The sequence below is a fragment of the Passer montanus genome, unplaced genomic scaffold (genome assembly GCF_014805655.1).
Source record: "Passer montanus isolate IOZ18808 unplaced genomic scaffold, ASM1480565v1 scaffold12, whole genome shotgun sequence".
Lineage (NCBI taxonomy): Eukaryota > Metazoa > Chordata > Aves > Passeriformes > Passeridae > Passer > Passer montanus.
Genome location: NW_024358722.1, coordinates 3164892 through 3189871, shown reverse-complemented (window position 1 = coordinate 3189871; position 24980 = coordinate 3164892). Strand labels below are relative to the sequence as shown.

General features: G+C 50.4%; 1 protein-coding gene across 6 annotated transcripts; it reads right to left on the bottom strand.

Annotated features, from left to right (window-relative positions):
• Window positions 1-1458: 1458 nt before the first annotated feature.
• Window positions 1459-24301, bottom strand: VEGFA (vascular endothelial growth factor A). 6 transcript variants are annotated; one of them, XM_039697696.1, is made up of 8 exons: window positions 23684-24301; window positions 17891-17942; window positions 12647-12843; window positions 10874-10950; window positions 10425-10457; window positions 7629-7700; window positions 6366-6497; window positions 1459-4120 (listed from the first exon to the last, which is right to left on the bottom strand). In XM_039697696.1, exons 1-8 carry the CDS (start codon window positions 23747-23749, stop codon window positions 4099-4101), a joined length of 651 nt encoding a protein of 216 aa, XP_039553630.1. In that variant the 5' UTR covers window positions 23750-24301; the 3' UTR covers window positions 1459-4098. The 6 variants fall into 6 exon arrangements, 5 of the variants coding, with proteins under 5 accessions (XP_039553630.1, XP_039553631.1, XP_039553632.1 ...); XR_005626367.1 differs by lacking the exon at window positions 6366-6497 and having other exon boundaries at window positions 7629-10261; window positions 23684-23809; XM_039697697.1 differs by lacking the exon at window positions 7629-7700.
• Window positions 24302-24980: the final 679 nt, after the last annotated feature.

Sequence of the window (24980 nt, the reverse complement as noted above, 5' to 3'; positions counted from 1 at the left end):
TCCAGCCACTGTCTCATGAAGTAGGTGGCTACCAGGTCACCTTGCTCTGCAGATATCCTACTCCTTCTGAGTCCTTAGAGGTAGGAAAAGGGAGGGGCACCAGGAGTAGCCAGCCCAGCTTGCCATTGGTGGGATGGAATTTGATGTGTTTGGTTTGATATGCTGATGAGGGTTTAATGTGTTGTGACTGACAGGAACATGCTGGTTCATCCATACAGGAGACCTGGGTCTCTTCATGCTGAGATTTTACATCCAGCTCAGCTCAGGGGAGAAGCACTTACCCGAGGGTTTCAATTTTTCCAGTTTGATGACTTGTAAACATTTCCCAGATCACAAACAGGTAGAGCAGGTCTCCTGAGGATAGGCTTGTTGTCTTCATCACCTTGCACAGCCACGAGCAGAAGAGCCCATAGATCCACGCAGAACAAAAACCAGTGATGAATACACGAGGGAAGCAACTCCTTTGGGTTCCTCATGCAGAAACATCCAGACGGCTCACATTCTCACCTCACTCCTGCAGTCCACAAGCAATACAGTGATCCAAAATGTCCTCAGGTACTCATCCTCTTTCCTCCACAGGACCCTCTGCTGAGGCAGTGACTGCAGATCCACCTGTTGAGCTACTTGAGTCCATCCTAAATAGAAGCCAGATTCTTTACCTTCACAAGAGCAGGAATGATGCAGCCATGAACTCGGTGGTCTGTATTACCCTAAGCAAGCCGCCTCCCAGACATCCAGGAAACATCCTGCATGCTCCTTTCCAGTGTGGACAGATGACTGACACATGACACATTCATCTCCATGGATAACGAGGAAATTACACCACAAAGTTTTTCCTCCTAGACCCCAAAGCACATCACAAAAGATGCAATGGTATCAAGATCCCTCACGAAGTGATGAGCACTGTCAGAGCTAAACAGTTTTTTGTTCAGTCATCCAGGATGGCAACGTCTGGCTGAGCCATCACTGACGGCGAGTTACATGCACACAGATCCAACTGCGAACACCAAGTCCATTACCAGAAAGGGCACCTCACAGCATTACTTTCACTTTGATTGTAAATTCCACCAGGATTGCATCTACTCATGCCTGCACAGTACCCAGCTCATGGGACTTGGCTCCTGACAGGAGAGGCAGGGTTGGGACCATCATGACACTGCTCGGCATCAGGCTGGGAAGGAACCCAGGAGTCCTGCCCCCTTGGTCCTGCCCATCACACCACCCTCTTCTCACCAAGAAGGGAACTCTGGCTGAGCTCCACACAAGAATTCTGGTGCCTACCTCCCATTCATTTAAATGGGTTTTAGGTACCTAGATGTTTTTGGAAGCTCTGGGCCCAAATCCAAGAGTCCAGCTGGTAGGTTGCTGATGCCCTGTAGCCTCCAGAGGCAATACTGGAGAAATTATTACACAATGGAAGAAAACCAGATGCAAGGCAGAAGGAGAAGGCAAAGGAAATCAAGGTCAGAATTAAATTCTTTAATACAAAAAAAAGTTTGTTTGTCGTCGTCGTCGTTGTTTTAAGATATATCTGTAATTTCTTTGTTTAAAAATAAATATGTACTAAGGAATATCTTGAAAAAATTCACTAGACACAATATGTAGTGTTAATATCTTTTTTCCCCGCAATTATTACAGATAAACAGTAGCACCAATAAATAAAATGATAACAAATATTAAAATTAAAAAGGAGAGAGATTCAAGATGTAGAATTTTCTATTTTTTCCTGTTTCTTCTTTTTACATATATAAAAAAATTGTAGTGTCTATTTAATCCGAATCACACATATACATAAACATATATATATATACAAACACATAGCCAAATATATATATAGTATGTAGATGTATATCTAACCGTTGTCTCAATAGGAATGTGTAGGGGTAGGTGTTAGAGAAATTAATTAAATAACTGCCCATAACATGCTACTGACTCTGCCAACAATTGGGGAGAGATGGGATGGGACAACAGGAAGGTTAAATTTATTTGCAGTGCGTACAAAAAAAAAAAAAAAAGAAAAAAAAAAAAAAAAAAAAAAAAGACGTACGGCTTATAAATAGTTGAAATTAAATATTAACAAAGAATACTGAAAAATCCCTACTCTTTAATTAAATTATCTGTTTAATTTCTAATTTAAAAAGGGATATTAAATAAGTATATAAAACACTTTCTCTTCCCTCCCCCGATCGGAAGCCTCTGTCTTGCACACGATGCAGCATGAGTATTCTACATTGCAGATGCAAGCACCCACCCGTGTGTTTTCTCTCCTTCTGAAAGCCATCAGTCGGATGGGGAGATCCTAGTGGTTAGTAGTCGCTTGTTGTGAGTCTGTTTTTAGACTGTCTTGTCTTTTTGGAAGCTTTCCGTGTTGTACATTATCAGGCGTTGAAAATTCAATTGCAGATGATGTTTGGCAGCATTCTGACACAGACCGAGTACCTTTTTGATTGTTATTATTATTAATAATAATTTTAATCACAGAACTAGATTATATATATCCACATAGATGTACAAACACACTTTCAGGGGTGTGTGTGTGTGCGCGCGTGTGTAAGGTGGGTTTCACGTACACCACAGCCTACACTGCAGATACACACATAGCCAAGAACCTCACAACACAGCTAAGGACTCCAGCTGTCTTCACATTTGATTCCCCAGCCCAAGACACGGAAAAGGGGCCTGATATTTACAGTACGTCATTAAAAAAAAAATCTTGACGTTCTTAAGGGTCATTCACACTGGGCACACAAAATGAAGGCAGCAAAAGTTGCTTTCTTTTTTCCCCCCCTTTCAATCTTGGCATACATATATATTATTTTTTTATATATATATATGTATAAAAATAAATATATATATATAAAAAAGAGAGAAAAACACATACATACATACATACACACAAATGCATACATTCACATACATACACACACACCCCCACTACTGTGTATATACTTCTGATTAATATCCCTTTCCAGAAATGTTCCGTAAGCATCTTGGATGCTCTTGAGTGGCAGCTCTGTGCATGAAGAAAGCAGACAGTGCTGAACAACTGTGTGGCTATGCACCGGTCCCCATTCTTGCTTCAGCACACTGTAGACCTTGTGTCCTTCTGCAGCCACCAAGGGCGGGAAATCTAGACTCCTGTGATAATTCCTTGAACAGAAAGTCAGTGCGCATCAGCTGCCCACCATCCTTAAGAGAAGCCAGCATGTCTCTCTGGCAAAGGTTCTACAGCAAATAAAGTCAACGCAAAATGTACACTGACATCCCATGTCCCAGCAAGGCAGGCAGGTTATGAGACGAGTAAGGGCGAAGGTTGGGGGAAGAGAGGGGAGGAGGAATCCTTGATCACGGAGATGGCCATTTCCTTGGCCTTTGACCCATCGCACCCTAGGATGCCGCTCTTTGGAACTCCCTGCCCATCCTCTCCATCACCTCTCCTCCCTGTCCCAGGCAAGGAGAAGGTGGTTTGTGGTACAGCACACTCTACAGAGAAACAGCGGAGGCCGCACAAGTCAGTTAGAGTTAAGAAGTTTACACCCAGCGCTTCTACTCAAGTCCAGTCTTAGCTTGTTTCTTATGCCCCAAGTAGCCCGCTTGTGTCCACAGCAGTCGAGTATTATCCAGTGAAGACACCAATAACATTAGCAATGTTAAAAAAAATAATCAGTATATATATATATATATATATATTATATATATATGTGTGTGTGTGTGTGGTTAAGATATACATATATGTATATATAGATGTGGTTAAAATATATATACATATATATATATGTATATGCATGTATACACACATATATATGTATGCATGGGAAAACCCATCAAATACACCCCTATAAGTCTTCCTGGCTCTGTTATTTAGCAGCATAAAAAGAAAAATAAAATAAAACAGTTCAAAACCCAAAGGTGAATTCTGTGCGGCGGGTGCCTTGGGGAATGTTCCTTCCGGAGTCCATCGTCCGTACTGAAAGTGCTGTGCTCTACCGATCCTTCATTTTTAGGGTTCATTTGGATTAGTGTTTTGTTTTGTTTTATTCTGTCCAGGCGAGAAATCAGGCTCCAGAAACAGGGCTGTTTCCCCTTCTTTTCCGCTGCTCACCGTCTTGGTTTTTCACATCTGTCAAAGAAAAGGAAGGAAAAAAAAGACAACAGGGGTTAATGTTTGTGATGGGGGTGCAGCTAGGGCAGGGAAGGGAAGGAAGGGTGGTGGCTAATGTGTTTAAGAGCACATGGTGTTAAGACATGGCATGACGTCACTGGTGGGGTGAGTGCTGTGCAGATGGGGCAAATCAGCTGAGAATCTTGATCCCACAAACGAGTCAATGAATTCTATTCCCCCAGGCTCACCTAGTCAGAGCAGGGGGGATACTCAAAATTTTGGAGCAGAATCGGTGGCTTCCTCACAGATAAGGTGAGTGTCTTGTTTGCATCTCTGCACACCATACACACAAATACACACAAACACAGAAAAACAAGGCTAAGCAATGCATGCAGAGACACACCCTTGGCTCTCCACCTAGCCTCTTGTTTTGGTTGGAAGCAGTGCAGACAACAAGGCCCCATGCAGACAAGAAGGTGAAAAGTAAGTGCTTTTCATTCCACTAGCTGCTGGGAGTGGGGGATAGCACCAGAGAACAGCAGTAGCCTGAAGAAGCAGCAGGAGAAATGAGAATTTACCCTCCCCTGTAGGTCCCAATACTAATTCTACAAGAAAGAGCAAGAGGAACTTCAGCTTAAGCAGCTTTTTATCTGGAAACTGATAAGCTAACCACTCCTATGACTCCTTTCCATTTTTCTGGCCAACACATTGCCTCTGAAACCTCCTTAGTGCCTATTATCCCATCACAGAGAGGGACTAGTAAGAGAAACTTGAAAACCCCTTCTGCTACCATGACTTCCTTGGGCTATTTTTTTTTTTGTTTGTTTCTCATTGTATTTATTACTATTTCTGACCCTTCAAACTCAGTGGGGTAATTATCAGTTACTCTGGACTTTGAGAAAAGGCGCAGGGGGAAAAAGGCCAACATTAAGTCTGGTCTCAGACCTCAGGGGTTTTACTTGCTAGAAGTTTAACTCTGGAAGTCACTCTATTCTGGTCCCTCCATCAATTACTTTCTTACTGAAATTACAGCACCCCAGAAAAATTCTCTGTATACAGAGCAGTTTCCACCATGCTGGCAGTGCCAATGCCTCTCTGGCTTGGACACAAAGAATTTTCACACCCAAAGAAAGCACTTGTTGCTTGTAACAGCCTTAGCCACCTAGCCAATGGATGTCTCCTCTTTTCAAGATAAAGCCACAGAGGACCCTGGATCTCTCTCCCTTGTATTCTCCCCTTGAGCTGCTGCCATTGCACTACTGCAGAAACAGGAACAATCTCCTGGATCTCTGTGAAAGGGATCCGAGTTCAGAGTCACAGCCAAGTGCTCATTAGCAACCTCATTTCTCTTGTCTCCTCTACACAGGTAGGATGATCCCACACCAGAGGTGCACACATAGCTTGTGCGAGTCAAGACACCACACTGAGTTCACCAAAGTGCTCAGGTGAGAACTGGGAATCAGTTTCTTTACATGTCTGTGCCACAGATGGTGTGTGACAGCACTCAGATGACACATGCACAACATGGATCTCTGAACTAACATTAACCCCACAGTGCCTTTATGTCTCCCATCTCACATCTGAAACAGGCACCTCTGCCTTCACCCAGGGTCAGACTTAATCCTTCTGTATTCCATTCACAGTCCTGAGTGCAGCCTCAAACCACAACTCTGGACAGGACATGGACAGGGAACTTTGAGCACAGTACAAGAACACAGGGTGCTCTCCCTGGCCTTCAGAAGCAAAAAGAGGCAAAGGAGAATGTTGGCCTAGCCTTGAGGGAGGCTCATAATGGCTTTCCTCATTCTGCACACAGCAGAGCATCTACAAGCCACAGAAAAAGGGCTTGGAAGACAGGGGTGGTCAAATGCTAGTCAGTTAAGGATTTCTCTTTGCCCAACAGTATGCTCAGAGTTGCATACAGGTAAGGTACAGAGGGATACAGACCCTCCCCTGCCTACCTCAGCAACATGAACTCCACTATCCTATTCTATGGAAAAGAATACCTGAGATACAAAGGGCCTGTCTCTGGGAGCCGTCCCCATCCAAGTCCTGAGAGCACACCTGAAACAAACAGCTGCCCTCTGACACAGGGAAACTCTGTCCTCACCCCAGTCAGCCCCTCTGCTCTCTGGCCCACATAGGACAGAGAAAAGAAGTAATGAAATAGCACTGGTGCCAGAAGTCAGCAGGAAGCAAGCTCCCCCCCTCTTTCTCTTTCTCTCTCTTTCTCTTTGTGTGTTTCATCCTTCAGGACACAAACCTGCAAGTGCGCTCGTTTAACTCAAGCTGCCTCGACTTGCAACGTGAGTCTGTGAATTTGCAGGAACATTTACAGGTCTGGGGATCTTGTACAAACAAGTGCTTTCTCCTCTCTGAGCAAGGCTCACAGTGACTGCAAAAAGGCAAAAGGAAAGATGTCTAAGCTACAGCGCTTCAGCAGAAAGAAAATACACATGCAACACCCTGAACATCAAAGCAATCCCCTTGCCCCCTCCCGCAGCCCCCATGCTGCCAACTGGAGTGCCGTGGGCTGATGGATTTTCCAGCAGCACCTCAACAGCCCCAGCACAGCAACCCCTTGCATTAGCGTAGAGAAAGAAAACAGGCCTTCTGCACAGTATTCACAAATGCTGCATTGGATCCATTGGCTCAGGCCAGAGGGAGAAAGAAGGGGAAAGCAAGGATGGGAAGGTGAGAGGTCCCAGCCAGCTATTGGCACATCAGTGAAAGGAATTCTCTGAAGTGGACTATTCGAGTAGAAAGAGGCCAGTGACTAAATGAGTTAAATACACAGGGTTTCTCCTCCCCTGGAAAGCAGCTGGGCTCCAGCATCACATGCTGACCCCTGCAGCCAGCACTGCCCTCCTTTCTGTAAGCCCCATCCCAACCTCATCGCCTAGGACTCTCCTATGGAGGGGCCATGAACATACAATGCAGAATTTTGTGAACCACCATGAGAGAGGCAGAGCGAAAGAGACAGAGAGAGACAAGCCACCAAATCCAGCAGAAAGAGAGGGGAAAAAAAAAAAGAGAGGCCCCCCTGGCTCCCCAGCACCCCCTCTCTGGCTTCCCACTGTCCCACCTCTCCTCTCCACCTGTGACTCCACCAGACACACACGCACATGTGCACACGCGCACGCGCACACACACACATGCATGGCAGATGCCAGCCTGCCTGTCACCAGTCATCATAGCAGTGAGGACACGAGACAAGTGGTGGAAAGCAGATGACAGAGTTGCAACCAGAAGGCGTGAAGAGGTGCAGGATACTCATCCACCCATCACACTCTTGTGCCTTGGGACAATGGTCACCACTGATGATTAGAGAGCCAAGCAAGCTAAAGCCACCTTCCCTGAGATAGCCTTAGTGCCAGAGCAGTGCCACCACCAGCAGTGCCCCTGCAGGATCTGCAGCCCACCAGTGACTGGGAGGGGAGGGTGAGATTTGAGCGAGCAGCAAGCAGGCAGATTGCTTTGGGGAGAGGGAGGGAAGAGAGTCTACAAGCAGAGGACACAAACGTACAAGCTGAGTGGTTTGTACCGGCCTTTCTTGCGCTTTCTCTTTTGACCCTTCCCCCTTCCTCGCTTTGATTTTCTGGAAGAAAAACAAAAAAAAAAAAAGAGAAAGAGAGAGAGGGGGAAAGAAAGGGAGAGATAGAGAGAAAACGGAAGAAAACGCAAGGAAGAAGAGAAAAAAAAATACAGCCATGTGCCTTGCTGGGAGGGGAGAAGCACATTAGGCAGGACTGGAGGGTAAATCCCAGGGCTGAAGCACAGATCTCCACCTCGCACGCACATTCACCGGCGCCGGCGCTCCTGTCAGCTCTGCAACCAGCCTGCCCACAGCCAAGCCAACACCAGGGAACTCAGCAGAGACTACCTCCTGCAAGGCTGCTGCGAGCAGAGGCGGATCTGCCTCACAGAGGCACCTGCCCCCTCAGAGAGGGGCAGTGGGAAAGGGGCAGGGGGTGAGAGGGAGAAGGAACAGAAGGCTTTGTGAAAGCATCACGCCACCGCGGTGAGTGCAGACAACCATTCCAGGCGACAAGCACAGGTGCACAACAACTGACAAAAGGCAACCTGAGTGAAAGAGCTCTCTTCAGGGAAGAGGAAAACACTCTGGCCTGATGCACTGCCCAGCACTGGACCTAGGAGGGGGCAGCTGAGCTCCAATAGCTCTGCTGCAGGGTGGGTGGCAATCCTGCCTTGGGATGGGAGCACTCCACAGACAAGGGAAGAAATCTGATCTTGGAGAGGGTTATCCAGCCTCAAGGCTTTGCTCATCCACCTCACCTCCTGCCTGTGGTTCAGAGGACTACAGATCTTACTTGTATGTCTGTAACATCTCCTCTGGCAGCCTCTATTCTGAGTACTGAAGAGTAAAGAATGGGAAAAGGATGGCCTGACCTAGTTATTTTACCCAGGAGATAATCAGCAAGCAGCTTTCAGTTCTTCCCTCCTTTCCCTCCTATCACAGTCCACATGGACCTGCCAGACAGACAAGCAGATGGAGCCAAGGTACTGACTCCATTCTGAAAAATTCACCAGTTGCCTCCGATTCTTGGGCAGGAGTTGAGCAGGTAGAGGCTAGGATATGCAGTCCTGGACACTAACCATGGATCCCTATGGGCCACTGAGAGCACAGGGAGCGAGGGAGGCTGGAGCCTGTACTGCTCCTTGAGCTACATCAGCACAGGAGCAAGGGAGAGACATGCAAGGAGAAGGCCCTAGGCAAAGCACCAGGGCTTGTCAGGCAAATGGGTCCCAGCTCTGAGGCAGTTCAGCAAAGGCTCCCTCGTTCCCTGGTGCAGCCCACCTCGGGAGAGAGCTGTCAAAGGGAATTGGAGGGATAGAAAAGAAAGCACCATAGGTGTCTCCTAGGCCCTTTTCAAGTTGTCTCACTGGAACGAGTGTCAGAGCATCAGCTCAATCCCAGTTCTGCCCTACATGTCAGGCAGGAGTCACAGGGAGACGGTGAGGGGAAGCAAATCAACCTGAAGGGAGGAGAGGGGTACCAATATAACAAGGCTTTCAATCCAGCACAAATCAAAGCACACCAGTCTCTCCCATCCCTTCCCTTCCTTCCCTGGGGAGTGCAGAACCAGCAAAGAGCAGGCAAGGTGCTGTTAGAAGAGGAAAAGTGAATGCAACACAGTCCGAGCTGGCTGCTACAGCCACATCCCATCCTCACCAGAGCTCACACAGACCAAACTCTCACACACCTTCAAACTACAGAGCCACACAGACCGACCGTCCCCGACACGGCCCTGTGCAGAGAGGACTGCTGGCTGCATGCAGTCTGGTGCAGCCAGGAGCAGATTTCCAGGGGGAGGAGGAGAGGCTGGAAGGTAGCTAGAAACATACAACCACCAGGAGAGGGGTGAAAGAAGCTCTCTCTCTCTCCTGTTTGCTCCCTTGGTCTCAGATTCAGCCTCATCTCCAAATATTCACTTCCTCCTCTCGAACTCTGCACCTCTAAATGGCAGAGTTGCTTTCCCAGCCATGCACAGTCCAGCTGATCCTCTCACTCAGAGAGATCATTCTTTCTTTCAACGTTGTTTTGTATTTTATGCTCATCGCTGCAACTACTGCAGGATTAGAGCTTATTTTTCTACTTTCCACAACCTTTTTACTTTGGGGAGGAAGTAAAGGGAAGGTTGTGACTTAATCTCCTTCAGGCCACTAAAGCAAATCCATCAGATTCAGAAAAAACCCCTCATGAAAGCCTTCACCAAGACCCAGCTAGGACATCCACCTCCCTTTACACCCTCCCAGGTCCCCACCCAAACAAAACCAGGGTCACATTCTGCATGGCATCAGTCCTGCCTCCAACAGGCCTCTACTTCCACCTCTCCCTGTAGCCAGCAGAGTTCCTACCAAAGCTGCTGTGAAAGAAGCCAGCAAGTACTCACTCAAGCAGCAAGAAAAAAATTAATAATAAAGAAAGGCAGCAATTTGCAGTAACCAGAAACACCCCAGGAAGAGGGAAGGGGAGAATGGGGGCTGCACCTTGAATCCATTCCAGCAGGACAGACACGACGGGACTTCCCTGACTCGGGAAAAAGCATTAGGAATGACTGCCATGGCCATGGGTCATGCAAGGTCCATGTCTGGGGTATGAAGGAAGGACCATCAGATCTGGGTTTCTGTGACCACCTGGAATGGATTCAGAGCATCGCCCCATGCAGTACCATATGCCATTTCCAAAGACACCTTCTTAAAGTGAGCATATCCAACCAGAGAAAAGGGCAAGGGGCAGTGGGGAGAGGAAATGCCAACCAACCACCAAAAGAGAAAGGAGGAAAGGCTTATCACTTACTTTTCTTGTTTGTTTTTGACATCTTTCTTTGGTCTGTGGGGAAAGACAGAACAAAGGCCTCATTAGAACGGAGCTTATCACATATACTTCTGGTATGATCCCCAGTTCCCACTAAGTCCAGGGAAAGACATGTACAGGCAGCATTGCAGGATGCCCATGGCACTGGTTAAGTGTCCATCTCAAAATGGTTTTGCTCTCCTGTTGACCCTTGCTGGCAGCTAGTGCCAAAAGATCCCAGGATGCAGGCTAGCACTGTCCACTCTGTGATAGCTAGAGATGGAAGAGCCCTGACAGCAGAGGGCTTCTTCTCCCAGGCTCAGCCATCCCACTGCAAACCAACCGAGAAGGCTACAGAAGCGTCTGAACAAGAGTCCCAACCCAATGGCAGAAAAAAGGAAAGGCTCAGAGTAAGTTTATTGCAAGAGGAACCAGTGCTGCTCCATTCTCACCTGCAGTCACATTTACTGTGCTGTAAGAAGCTCATGTGTGATATGTGCTGACTCTGATGGGGTTTAATTCTCATGATCTGGAATGAAAGAAACAGAGAGGGTCACTGCCTGTTCACTCTTCATGTTCACAGCCCCAAATCAGGCTGCTGTGCAGCAAAGCACTCACACCCCAGGTGCTCCTGGGAAGAGCAGGGCAGAGTTCGAGCTAGCTCTGAGGCCCCGTTCTCCCAGTCAGGGAAGGCCTTTGATCACAAGCGAGCAGCAACACCAGACTTGTGCCAAAGCTCTGTTTGCTCATGCATGCCCAATGCCAGCACTGGTGGACTGCCTTGGAGACAGGCACGGGAGATGGTGTACACCCATAGCAAGGTCCTCAATGAGCCCTCCCTGGCTGATGCTGGACAGACAGTAGCTGAACATCCAGCCTGCTCGTGCAGAAGCCATGCTTCAGTCTCACACAAAGGCCCCAAGTGAAAATTCCAAATCCAACTAATTTTCCTTAAGCCACCATTCCTTCCCAGCTGACGTCTCATTTTCTCAGTAACTTGACACACAAAATAAATCTGGATACATGTGTTTAAAAGAGTCCTGCAAAGTCAAGCCATCACCCAGACCCCAGCCCCAGGTACCTCCAGGGAAGTTGTTTAGAAGCTATGGAATACTGTCACATTCTCTTAACCCAGAACATGTCTGGAAAATTAGCTCTAGAGATCTGCTTTATTGCCTCTGACCCTTTACAGGCATGCAGGCATAGCAGTCAAGAACCGTAATTCAGCAAGGAATGGTAGGAAGAAAACCATCCCTAGCTACACCAAGGTAGTGTGGCTGAAGCCTGCAAGTGGAAAAGCAGTATGGGGAACCATGAAAGGGAACAGGCAGGTTCTCCAACAGACTTCAAACACAGCTCAAATTTCAAGTAAAAGGACCTGCTGGTTAATCACTTAGCACTGCACATCTCTCATTGATATTGATAAAAATCGACAGCAATATTTACAGCAGCCATTCAAGAGGCTAAGGGACAAAAGCAGGTGAGGGAGCTATGGTTTACAGGTAATGAGCACCAGCACAATTTTGGACAAGGTCCAGTCTGACAGACAAGGGCAGTAACTAACCTGTCTAAAGCCATTTGCATCTTTCCTCACAGGTCCAGCCTTTGCTATCATGGCCACCTCCAGCAGCCTCCAAACAAAGGAGGAAGAGCCCAGAGGCAGAAAGGCTTTTCCAGCTGACATAGAACAGTTTGTTTCATAAATCCCCTTTAACACCTGCTGTGGCAGGATAGCTAAAGACCCAAATTCCCTGCTCTGCTGGTACAGGTTGACCTCACATGCCCTTCAGGAGAGAGTACTGACAGGTTCTCCCCTTATGCCCTAACAAGCTGCCTTCAGAACAACAGCTGTGTGTAGAGTTAAGGTGGTGCAAGGGCCCAATGAGTATCTTCTTTGAGAACTCAGAGATAACACCATCAGAAATGCTCCTTTGCATTCTATAAGCACAAAGTGCTCCTTTGCAGAAATGCTCCTTTGCATGCTCTTACCTACTGTATTTGGGCAGGAGCCAAAACACAGACTCTCCTCTTAGCCTTAAATAGACATAGGCAACTCATCTTTTAACCCTGTGTGGTGTAACACAGATCACCAGGGTCAGAAGAAGGGTTCCCTGGGGTAGGTTGCACTTTCCCTGAATTAGCCGGGAGCTGGGACTTGGGGTGGCTGTGATGGCTGTCTTGCTTCCTTCCAACCAACCATGGCAGATTGCAAGCTGGACCCTCACCTCCATTGTAACGTTGTACACATCCACAGGGACACATTCTAGGCCCTCATCGCCGCAGCAACCCGCACATCTCATCAGAGGCACACAGGATGGCTTGAATATGTACTCCACCTCATCAGGGTACTCCTGGAAAATGTCCACCAGGGTCTCAATAGTCCTGCAGAAGCTGCGCTCGTAGACTTCCAGGAATTTGATAACTAAAAGAGGAATGGAGGGAATAAGTTAATGCAAACTTAGCTCAAGAATGTCTAGCACTTCACCCCTTAAAGTGAGCCAGACAGTTGCAACACAACTACCCTATGCTCTTCACTAACAGTCTCGCAGGCCTAAATCCATTGTCTGTGCTCTACATACACACACATCAAGTGGGAAGGGAAAAAGACAATCCTCTTCTACAGCTGCTTCAGGGCAAAGGCTAGATGGACAAGAGAGCTCACTGCCTTCCTGGTACCATGATGCATGCCACAGGCAACACTTTCCCAAACCTCTTCTCTGCTCTTCCCCATACTCCTGGTATGCTGCCACTAAGAATATCAGCTCAGCCAAAAAAAACCCTGAAGCTGCAGCAGATAATCTGCGCTCTGGACTAAGGCCCTTCACTGGTTCGCCCTTTGCTCCCTTTCAAAACAGTCAGTGGATGCCCCAGTGGTTTTAAAGCCAGAAGCATCCTTTGTACAGACCTCAGCACACAGACACTTCTGAGAGCAAGCAGAGGCTCTGAACCATGGAGCTATGCATCTTCACCCTTCCCGTCATCTACCTCTTTTGGTCATGCAGAACACCCACCTCAGAAAGTCACCATGGAACCATGACAGCATCCACTACAAGTCACAGCCTCCATGTCTCCACACTGACCACTTTCCCAGACCGAGGAACCAAGCCACCCACTGAAAGATTCAAAGTAGGCTCACAGCACCCCCAGGATTAACCAGACTATATATTTGGCTACTGAACCACAATGAGACAGTGTGGGAGGGGGAACAGGGTGGATCTGCCATTATCCCATGCCTTCCCTACGAATGGAGCAAACACTAACTGCTTGAGATCTGCACTGATTTCACAAGTATTTCTCAATGTTTCCCAGTCTCTTGCCAAAGCTTCATTTTGCTGCTTGGTCAAGGGTTGGAGAGATTTAAAGAGATGAGAGATAGTATAGATAAGTCCACACACACAAACCCCAGGTGCCAGTACAGTACTGCAAACAGTGAGTACCTGGAGCCCTCCAGGCCTCCTAGCTCTAGCACCACACTGGCAACAGAGGATGTCTCACATGGAGCAGAGGGTAAGAGTATGCACAAGGAGATAGTACCTGCCCCATGCTGTTATGCACTATAATGATCCACCTGTACAGTATGCAGAGTCCTCCAGCACCAAGGTTGATAACTCAGAGTGATAAGAGCAAACTGCTTGCATCATGGAAAATAATGGTCTCCAGTAAGCGCTTCTAAAGTGCCCTGAACTTGTGACAAACTGGCATAAAGGTTACTTTGCCACAAAAATGCAAAAGCTGCAGGGCTTGGAGCTCACAGCCCGCAGTTAATTGTTGAAAGTTAATTCTAGGTCATGCGGGACTGACAATGCCATAGTGCCGAAGTGCTGAGAGCGGGTACAAGAGGGGAGGAGCTTCCCTCCAAGGAGTTTGAAGTGTCAGAGAGCGTGAGCAGCTATTAAAAGAGAAAGTGGCTTGTGAAAGGGAAATGTAGCCTGGCAGGCAGGGACTGCTTGCTGGTATTCCTTGTCTAGAAGACAACGTTTCTGTTCCTTGTTCCTTCCCTTCCTCTTCCCTCCTCCCCTAACTGCCGTATGTCTCCTGTCCACTCTCCTATCTTGTCTGTGACTACCTCCTTCTCCTCCTTCTTCCTGTTCCCCTTTGGAGTGACCTTAGTCACTGCCTATGTTCCAACAAGTTGAACAATTTAATACGTGGGAAATTCTGCGGGCACAAAGACAGTCGCTGAACTGCAGTGTTGATTATCCACACTGTGCCAGACACAGGATCTGAGAACTCTGGCAGTAAAGACATAGTTCAGGATAAAAATGCTTACAGACCTACGTCAAGGGGAGGGACGGAAAGTAAAAGGGAGGGAAAGCAGCAGTTACCTGCGCAGATCAAATACTGCTCACCGCACCAGTCTGGGGCATAAAGGAGGCAGAAAACAAGAGCAGAAAAGTGAAGTGAAACTGACTGGCTTCTGTCGTGCTTTCCTAAATATTTGCACTACCCAGGCATTTGGATTACACCAGAGAAACCAGACTACAGATTGGCCCCAGAACAGCATGTTCAACTTCTTTTGCAGGGCCTTTACTTTCACAGCTGCACCCTGACAACTATACTTGAGATCTGAGAGATTTGACAGGACTAAATCGTTCACATGAAGAATTTGGGAGTTTCTACCTTTACATGATTGTTTTCCAAAGTCTGAATCAGCCTCTGAAAAGGAACCAGGGAATCTTTCCCTAGCTGCCAGTCAGAAAATCCTGCCACAAAAGACACATTGCCTTATTTTGCTGGACACAGAGCATTCACATGGAGACTGCACAACACTCTGTAGTTCATTTGCACAGTTACCACCCAAACCAAAACAGAGCACATGACTGAGGTACAGTCAACCTCACAGCAAAGCCCTGCCCCTTCTACCATACCTACACTTACTCCTATGTACTGGGAGTTATATTCCACGCTCTGCTAGGCTGACTCTGCCTGTGCTTCATTTCTATTGGTCGTGTCACACATGGAAGAAGGTCTCTTTCATAGGAAGCACAGGAAGGTCACGGAAGGACTAACACCACTAGGTCTGCTCCCTTCCTGCAATCTGGGCTTCAGCCCACGTTAGAAGTTAATCCCACAATTAACTCACACTCCTACCCTGCAAGACACCTCCAGATTTGAGTCAGAGGTTCTTCATTGTGAATGGAGGGGGAAGGAAGATTAAAATGCAGACAGGACCCACATTAACTCTTCAAGGCAGACTTTAAGTTCAAATCTGGAGCAGTTGAGTGAGAACATGCTGGACTAGAAAAGGAGAAAGTCTCTGATCATTTTGTCGCCCTCCCCATCAATGGCTTAGCAGCAATACAGACACACTGTTATTTTGAAAATAAAAGTGCAGCCACAAGTGCTAGTGGTTTCCCTTATTTATACCAGAAAATCTTTTCCCGTGAAACAAAGACTGTTTGTCTGACTCCTCTACAACTTCCTGCACCACAAAACATGTGGAAGCCTCTCTTGAGCTCAAAAGGGTAGGGGCTGAAGCTAAAATAACAGTCTCCAAACACAGTAAGTCCATCCCAAATAAAAACCTGTCAGTTTGACATCTCACAGGAAGCATAAAATGGCCAAAGATACAAATCCACCTTTCAGCCCAAGCCCCTAAGAGCTTCAGAGGAAGAAACTACAGGACCGTCCTTGGGTAACAGAGGCCAGTCATCACCTCCTCTTCATATAGGAGAAACTGAAGTACAGAGAGAGGACCTCTAAGTTCAAACCACAGGACAGAAGTAGAGCCAGGAATCCTGACTTTTATTTCACAAATGTATCTACATTGCAGAACCTGAAATAGCACCAGGACAATAATGCTGAAGCCTCACCACTTATATTGCCAGACCAGCTTGCCCTGCAATCCCATCAACCTTCTTGTGACAGAAGTTAATTCTGTTTGATTCTTTCCCTCTCCAGGAGGGATTTGTTGGGCACAACAAATGGCACAGATGAGGACACTAGCTCTTTTCTACCAACAGCAGAGAACTGGTTACCAAAATAAGCCTCACAGCAGGCCCCATTTTGATCCCTCTGGAGTCACTGAACCTTCTTCTGTTGACTTCAGCAGGAGCAAGGGTCAAGCGCAACAGGCGGCAGCCCACCAGCAAATCAGAAATTTTGCCAGCACAAAATGGACACCTATCCCAAGCACAGCCTGCCACAAACCTCTGGCAACACACATGGAGTCTGTCACACCAATAAAGTTACAGAAATTGAAACTGACTGCTATGAAAAAAAAAAAAAGCCAATCTGGGCTCACAGTGCTGGAGCCCTCTGCTGACCTCTGGCTGGAATAACGCTGAAGGTCGCAGCCGGAGGGGACCCTGCAAGCCGTCTGCCAGACCCTGCCATACAACAAGTGATCTGCCCTGCTATGCAGGTAAGGGGAAAACATGGTCAGGATGGTCTTAAAGCAAGTGATGATCACCTCAGCCTGAAGGTTGCAAAGTCCACAGCCCAGTTATCCCACTGCTGAACTGAGGCCTGCGGACAGAAGCCAACCTCCTGACACACACAGGGCTACACTAGACAGGAAGCTCGCAGGAGACATCTCTGACTAACCCAGGGGCTGACTGCCCTTCTGGTCTACATTTACTCGCATGAACCAACAGGGCAGAGAACACTGTCACATCCTGGCCTTTGGGCAACCGGGAAGACACAAGATCACAGCAGCTGCAGAGAAACCACCTTGTTTCCCCACCAGACAATAATCCTGTCCATACTGAACAACCAGGAACCAATTAGCAGAACCATCAGAACCTATCAGAGCCCTAGAGTGTCATTCCCTGAATCTGCAAAGTCTGCTAGCCCAAATCCTCAGAATAAAAAGGTGTATTTTTCAAGCCTGGCTCTTTACAGTGCTTAGCAATTTCCTGACTGTGGGGGTACCTGCGACTGCTGGGAGGTAGGAGCCCAGAAATTCATCCTGGACTGCCCCTTTCTCCCCTTCCTCAGAGACCTGCCATCTGGGGGCTGCTCTGGCCTTTGTTCAGGGATCAGCCCTGACCACCCAGCCGGGTATCACCAGCACCGCCGCGAAAGAGGTGGGCAGCAAAATCTGACAAATCTCTTCCTACGGCACTGTGGCGAATCCCCCAGCAAACTGCTCGCCGCCACTCAGCTCTTTGTGCGCGCCCGTGTGTGTGTAGATATATATACACACACATATATATATATATAAATGAGCGTGCGTATGTGCACCAGCGCACGCACGCAGTTTCACTCCGAGCTGTGGTAAGCCAGGGGCGGGCTGGGCCAGCCCTGCTGCCCGCCCTGGCACCGCGGCCGCCCCGGAGCCCGGCCCCACCTCTGCTGGGCGGGGGCTCTCGGCCGCCGCGAAGGGGCTGATGGCGGCGGCGCCTCCCGCCGGCAGCCCCCGGCCCCGCTCCCCGGGAGGTGGCGGTGTTGGCCGCCAGCGGCTCCGGGGGCTCCTTCCCCCCAGCCCCCGGCCGTCCCCGCCCGCCGGGAAGCCGCCCAGCCCTTACCTTCATTGGGTTTCCGCTCCCCATCCCCCAGGGCAGGCGCAGCCTTCGACAACTGCAAAGACAACAGAAAATCAGTCACAACGCGGAACCGTGACGCGGTGCCGCGGCGCGGGGGGTCCCGGGCAGGGTCCCCGGTGGCCCCGGTCCCGTGGCCCCGGCGGGAGGGGGCGCCCCCGAGGCCGAGCCGCTCCCCGGCGGGCACAGAGGCACCTTTTGTTCCCCCGGCCCCGGGGGAGCCGAGAGGGACGCGGGCGGGACGGCCCCGGGCTGGGCGATGGGGCTGGCGAGGCGGTGTGCCAGGCCCCAGAGACGCCCCAAAGGGAGCAGCGCGTCCCCGGGGAGCTGCTGCCAGTGACCGCGGGCAAACGCCGGGAGTAAATGCGAGCCCGGCGGAGACAAGTAACGGGGAGACCTGCTGCTGCTGCTGCTGCCGACACGACCCATGAACCCGGGCACCGTAAAGGTGAATCTGGCCCGGGAGGGCAGAGAGGGGAGAAGGGCAGCCAGGCACGGAAGGGCATCGCTCCCCTCTCAATGTCACAGATGTCTGTCACCCAGCAGTGGTGGCCACGGAGCTGTCGGCATCTGGCCGGGTGTCAGGGCGATTAACTGTGACAGCACCACTCTGCCGACGGACGCCGCCAAACCGCCCGGGTTTTCTTCCCCTCTGATGGAAGGGAGGGCGACGCGCACCCTCACCTAGTGGTCCCAGTGCCCAGCCCTGTGTGCATCCCATTCCTGCGCTCCACAGCTTCCCCTGGGCCGAAAACGAAAAGGCTGCAAGTCACTCCTGCTTCCTTTTGGGACTAGGGACATTTCCAAAGCACTGATGCAGGCAGGAGTGGTGACAGGTAACCCAAAATGGTATGGAGAAATATTACACCACTTTACTAAGGAAGTCTTTTTAATTCCAGGTGAAACAAGAACGCCACTCTTCCTGCTCCTCATGAGGGCTTTAGCTCTGACGTAACTTTCCAGCCAAGTCAGGCTTCCCCCTGCTGTTCTGTTCTGAACCAAAATGGAAAAAGCCAAGCTTTCTTCACTTCTCCAAGGTATGTTGCCACCTGTGTGATGCCATCCACCCCAGAACCTGCTGCTTTTCAGCAGAGGCCCACAAGAAGCATGGGGATCCATACAAAATACTGCTTTGTCAGCTATATGCTGTGTTCAGGCTTAGAAAAAGGCCCTCTGATGATGTAGCTGAAGACAGAACTAAATTAAGGCCAAGTCCACCCCAGGCTCACAAAAGGAATCTGCCACCTATGGTCTTCTTAGCAGTCCTGTGCACAGGGCAGCACCACCATCCAAGCAGCCGAAAATGTCAGCTTTTAAAAGGAGGGGGCAAGAGAGCCAGCTAGAAGCCCCTCTCCCAGACATTCCTTTGTGTCTGTGCATAGTTCCCTTTGTCTAAGGTCCCCCTAACCGAACTTGTTCCTCATTTCAAAGTCTTTCTATACCTGGGCATAACTTAGCAGCCCAGACGTGAGCTGCCCCATGTGTGGATCTATTTCTCCTCTGGGGAGGAGGGGGGCTGTGTGCCCAGCCTCAGTGCTGTGACAACACTTTAAAAAGCAGGTTCCTAGAAACAGTTTCATTCCTGAAGTGTGAAGGTCACTGCAACAGCACAAACAAAATGGAGGCAGCGGAGGTTGCAGCGGCCTTCCAAAGCCACTGAGTGCCTGACAATCTATGGGTAAAAAGAAAACCGCATCAAGGGCAGAAAAGCCTCAATCTGCTATGGCACAGGAAGAGGATCACGAGCCAAGTCAGTTTATTCAAGTCACAACGCCCCCAAGACTTTTCACAGAGGGATTTCTGATTCACACACAAAATGACCATGACAGACTGAGTAAAATTAGCTTGGAGACACTTTGAGGGTCATTTTTACCCATTCTCTATGCAAAACTACCCAGCCAGCTGCCAAGCCCAATGCCTCCTCACATGCAAGCACACAGGCTGCACAAGTGATGAGAAGCAGAAGCAAGCCACACACACGCTTCCACTACTCACCTGTGCCTAGCCAACACCTCACCCTGCCCCTGATGTAGTGGAGCAGGAGCCAGAACACTCTCTCAGTGCTCACCTGGACCTGGGACGTGATCTGACCCCAAAGATGGGAAACGAGATCAGTGCAAAGTGGGCAAAGAGCTTCTGAGCTTTCCCAGGGGAGCTCTCAGCAGAAACTCCAAAGGTTTCCCAGAACTATCAGTAACAGGCTCTCTGCTCACTATTCCAAGAAACTTTTCTGCCCTTTCAGCAGTGCCTTTCACCTGTGCCTAGTGCCCTCAAAGCACGTCCACTAGAACAGCAGGTGAGGCAGGGCCTTGTGCCTCACTTCAAAACACTCTGCTATGTATCAGACATAGGGAACCAAAAACATTCCTCAGGACAAGCAGGCCAACTGTGCCCTTCGGTAGGAGCCTGAAGGTCATGCTCTCCTCTGCTGGCTTTTGGCATTACCCAACAGTTCTGTAACACAATTTCCTTCCAATAGATTTTCAACATTTAGCAGTAGTGTGGAAGCAACCCCTGGCCTGGCCTTGAGAGTAGGATAAACGAGCCCAGGAACGGGGCTGACAGAGGAAGCTCCTTTCTGTGCTCTTTGCAGGTTGTAGCAAATGCACATCCCTCCCTCTATGGGGTAAAACCTTCTCTAATAAATAAACCCACTTCACACCATACACATGTCTGTACCTTCCCTGCCTCCCTTCTCCCCCAGTCCCTGTCCAAAGCAAGCTTTGCTCTGAAGGGAGAGAAAAGGTTAATCAAGTCATTCCTCTCTAACCATCACCCCCCTCACCACCACCACCAGCACTCTTTTTCTCCCTTCCCCTCCCCCTAATCTGTGCAGGCTCATTAAAAGAGCTTTGTAACTGTTTAGGACTGGAACAAACAATCCATCCACTTTGAGAGGGACTCTGGGACAGGAGTTAAGGCACTTTTCGTCTTAGGCACTAGAAATTCTCAGCGTTTTCTGCTTAGGAGAGGGGGGGAATGGGACTCACTGCACTCCTTCTCCATTGTACAAGCAGACAGAGGTCAGTAATCCCGCAAGCTGCCAGCACAGCCAAGGGACCTCTGACAGAACAGACAGGAGAATGGATTTGGGCTTGCTCAGGAATCAGTGAGCCCCTCAGACGTCCCTCTCCCTTGCTCTCAAAGGAGTGCTCCTCTTTCCAGCCCTCTGTCCTCAGAGCACAGGAACGGCTCTGGGGAAGGTGACCTGCTGCGTCCCAGCTGCCTAAGGGCTGTGGAAGCAGGTTCTGGTGGCTCCCCATCGTGGTTTGGTGCAGAGGCACAGCAAAGGCAGGCAGCCTGGTGGGTGTGCGATCATTAACAGTCTAGTCACAGGCTTGTTCTCCCTCCCTCAGTGTCTGATCACTGCCTCTTCCCTATGGCAATACAGCTGGTGTATCCAGGTCTCTCTGCTGTTCTGGGCAGGAGGGGAAGAGCTCCCAGACCAACATCAGGAGTGACCTGTCACCAGGCTGGCAGCAAGACCCACAGATGAAGGAAGATGGGGAATAACCACCTATCCCCCATTCTCTAGGAAAGGGAGGACTGGGAGGGACAACAATGCAACCTCTCCAATCCCAAGCTGTGTGAAGACTGTGCACACCGTTCCGCACAATCAATCAGCTGGGAAGGTGGCACTGCAAAAGTGACTTTCCTTCCCTAGCCTGCATGGAAAGGTATCACCACCAGTGGAGGCAGACACTTGTGGCATCAGTGCTGCCCAGACATGACCATGAAACAGTTTCCCACCATCTAAGTCTTGCTGCAGGAACAACCATAACAACTACCTCAGCAAGGAGTCATCCCCCTGAACCCTCACCAGAGGAGTGCTGTGATTCCTGCATCCCTTCTCCTTCACTTCCAGGAAAGCTGCCTGACACACGCTGGACCCTCTTTCCCCAGGTCAGACTCTGCCAGGGCTTTTATTTAATGCTCTCTAACGTGCCTGGCTAGCTAGATAGATCGGCCTGACCACCAGATAAATATTATCATCAAAGCACAAACCCTAGTCCTGTGCGAAGAGTCATGCCTTCTGCCATGCTCAGAGTCATCACCAAGCTGCCTACGTGAGATCTGCTGGTATTTCTAACGTTCCCATCACTGTGGTGCCCGGACAACCAACGGACAAATAAGGACAGGACCGAAGGGCAGATCTCACCGTGGATCTGCCTGAGCACTTACACAGCCCACACCACCCAGGTACCTGAACCTCTAGTTATCTCTCGTGTCTGTCCATGCAACATATCCCCCCAAACTCCTGTAATTCCTCCCTACCATTTCTTCCATCGTTATATTGTTTTCTCATCTGCACCATCCTCCAGCCTAGGAGGAAAGGCAGCATGAGGCTTTTATGAGGACAGATCTCGGCTCTACCTGATCCGCCGTTTCATCTTCTGGGGAAGAGGAAGGGGAGGGGAAAAGGAACAAGGGGAGGGTTAAAGGGTGTTATCACTGGACACCAATACAGACTTGTCTGTACTATACGTGGAGAACAGATGCTACTGTACAATTTTACTGAGGAGCTGGGAGGCAAAGACACTCCTATTCTGTGTGATGGTGGAAAAACTCCTGGAGAGCAGAAACAATTGTCCCACCAGCCAAATCTGGCAGGAAGGCAGCAGGGAGCTGCTCTGTGCCACACTCAGTGAGAGTGCGCCTCAGTTCTCATCGAGCACAGCCGAGCACAGCCTAATGTGTGGCTGTCACTGGATAAAGTAGAGATATAACAGGCTAGAAACAAAGCGTGCAGTGCTTGCACGACTTCAGTTACAGCTGAAATGGCTCCTAATTGGGGAGTTGCCTTCCAGCATCGGTGCTGAACAAACAATGTGAATAACTGATTAGTTTGCAAGCGACGTTTATTTTCACGATTGTGGGAGATGACCTGGCCCGCGCTCTCTCCAAGTGTCGAGCAGAAATGGCAGGAGAGAACTAACCTGTTAAAACCTTTAAAACGTGCCAGCCTGCCTCGCGAACAGCCACCTTCACGTGGGCACTCTGTCTAAACCCCTTAATATCTCTTGGCAACACAGCCCTCTTGACTCTTTAGAGAACAGATTTATAGGACAGGTTTACAAAGAAAGCTGCCCTTCTTTTTCTTTTTTTTAAAAAAAAGGAAAGGAGGAAGAGTTGGTTTCTAATTCCTCAAGAATGACAATAAGGTAAAAGTGATTGAAGAGGAAGAGAAAAATCCTTGGTTTTGTAATCTCGGTGCAGGAGATCTATATTTTCATTTTTTTTTTTCTTTTTTCTAATCTGGAAGAAATTCTGGATCCATTTTGTCCTCTTTGATCTCTTATTTGTTTTTCCAGCTAGGCATTTTGAACTCCACACGGCGGCACGAACCCGAGCTGGGACCCAAGGCAAATATCGCCGAAGCAGCCTTTTGCAATGTCAGGAGACCCGAGGCTGATGCAAGAAGGCAGCGCGCTGCCTGCCTGCCCCGCGCCCCGGCGGGACCCCACGGCCGCGCCGCGCCGGGAGCCCCGCGCCGGGGCGCGCTCGTGTGCGCGGGCACTCCGCACGGCGCTGCCGCTGCCCCGGGGCCCCGCGGAGCTCCGGGCAGCGCTGTCCCCCCGCAGCAGCACCGCACACGTGTCTGTGCTGCGGGCACCCGCCCGCACCCGGCGCCAGCGGCGCGGCCGCACCGCACCGAGCAGGTGGGAGGCAAAGGGGGGCAGCGAGAAAACAAAAAAAGGGGGGAAAACTATTGTCGGCCGTCTGCCTTCCCTCCTCCTCCGCTACGCGGGGCACAAAAGCCCCCGTCCCGCCGCTTACCTCCGCGCTCTGCAGATAGAGCAGCGCCGCCAGCCCCCAGCGGATCCAAGTGAGCAGAAAGTTCATGGTTGCCGGCGCACGCCGCGAAGCGGGGCCCGCCGTGCTCCGCCTCGCCGCCGCCGCCCCGCCGCGCTCTCGCCCGCGCCTCCTCCGTGCCCGCCGCCGCCTCCTGGGGTGCCGCCGGCCGGGCGCTGCGAAGGGTTGCGGGGTAAGGGGGGTTCCTCTTCGGGGTCTCCGGTTTCACCCCTCCATAAGCCCGGCTCTCCGCCGGCCCTCGCTGCTGCTTTCCGTGGGCGCTCCGCCGGGCCGAGCGCAGGCTCCGCGGCCGCCCTGCCGCCGCCCGGCCCCCGCCGCCGGGCAGTCCGAGCTCCACAGCGGCGCCCGTCCGCGGCGCTCTCCCCGCGTCGGGGCAGGCAGGCACCCGCGCCGCGCTCGCTCGGATTCGCGCACTCACGGCAAAGTTTGCGCGGAAACTTTCAATGCATCTCTTTTCCTGCGCCCCCTCTTCGCGGCGGCTGCCTCCGGCGGCTCCCCGAGCCGGGGTCACCTCCCCGGGAGAAAGGGGCTGATTCCGCCGCCGCTCGGCCCGACCCCTCTCCGCAAATCGGGGTGGTGGTGAAGGAAAGGACGAACAGAGCGTTTTCCTTCTGTCCTCTCCGTTACTGTCTCTCCCTCTCTCTGTCCACCGCTTTAAAAAAAAATCAGAATAGTAATATATGAAAAAAAAAAAAAAGAAAAAAAATCCAAGCTGGATAGAGAGGGAGGGAACTGGGGCGTGGGAAGGCTCTGTAGAAAAGGGAGGAAAAAAAATCCCAGCGGATCAAAGTATAGGTGGGGAAAAAATAAATTAAACGAGAGGATAAAGCAAGGCGGCAAGCTAACAGCAGGTCCCGGTGCCCGGGGAAGGCTGCTCCCGTGGCGCGCTGTCCCCCGCCGGCGCGGCGTGCGCTCCTCGCCCCCGGCGCGGCGGCAGCCCCGCTCCGCGCACTCCAGCGGCGGCTCCGCGCAGCGCCCGCCCCACCGCCCGCCGCTCGTCAGCACTCTGCAACTGATCACAGCGGCCACGGGGAGAGACGCTCCGGCAAGTCCCACCTCCTCGGCGATGGCCCGGCCTCTTCTCCCCGCCCTCCAAGCCCCGCGGTTCCGTACGCCACAGCCGTAGCCCCGCGGCTCGCACATTTCGAATCCGGCTCCCTGCCCTGCTTTTTCGCCGCGCTTTCTGCCGTGCCGATGGATACATGTTCGGGTCAAAATTCACTTTGCCCGTGGGAATTGTTCCAAAGTCCATCAGAACCAT

Bases quoted from the DNA above. Each gene is read 5' to 3' on its own strand.
- VEGFA (XM_039697696.1), bottom strand. From the start codon at position 23,749: ATGAACTTTCTGCTCACTTGGATCCGCTGGGGGCTGGCGGCGCTGCTC. The intron at 6,498-7,628 runs GTACGTTTGTGT...GCCTTTTTGCAG, and splicing joins CGGTACAAACCACTCAGCTT to TCACTGTGAGCCTTGCTCAG. The intron at 4,121-6,365 runs GTTTGTGTCCTG...TTTCTTTGACAG, and splicing joins TTAAACGAGCGCACTTGCAG to ATGTGAAAAACCAAGACGGT.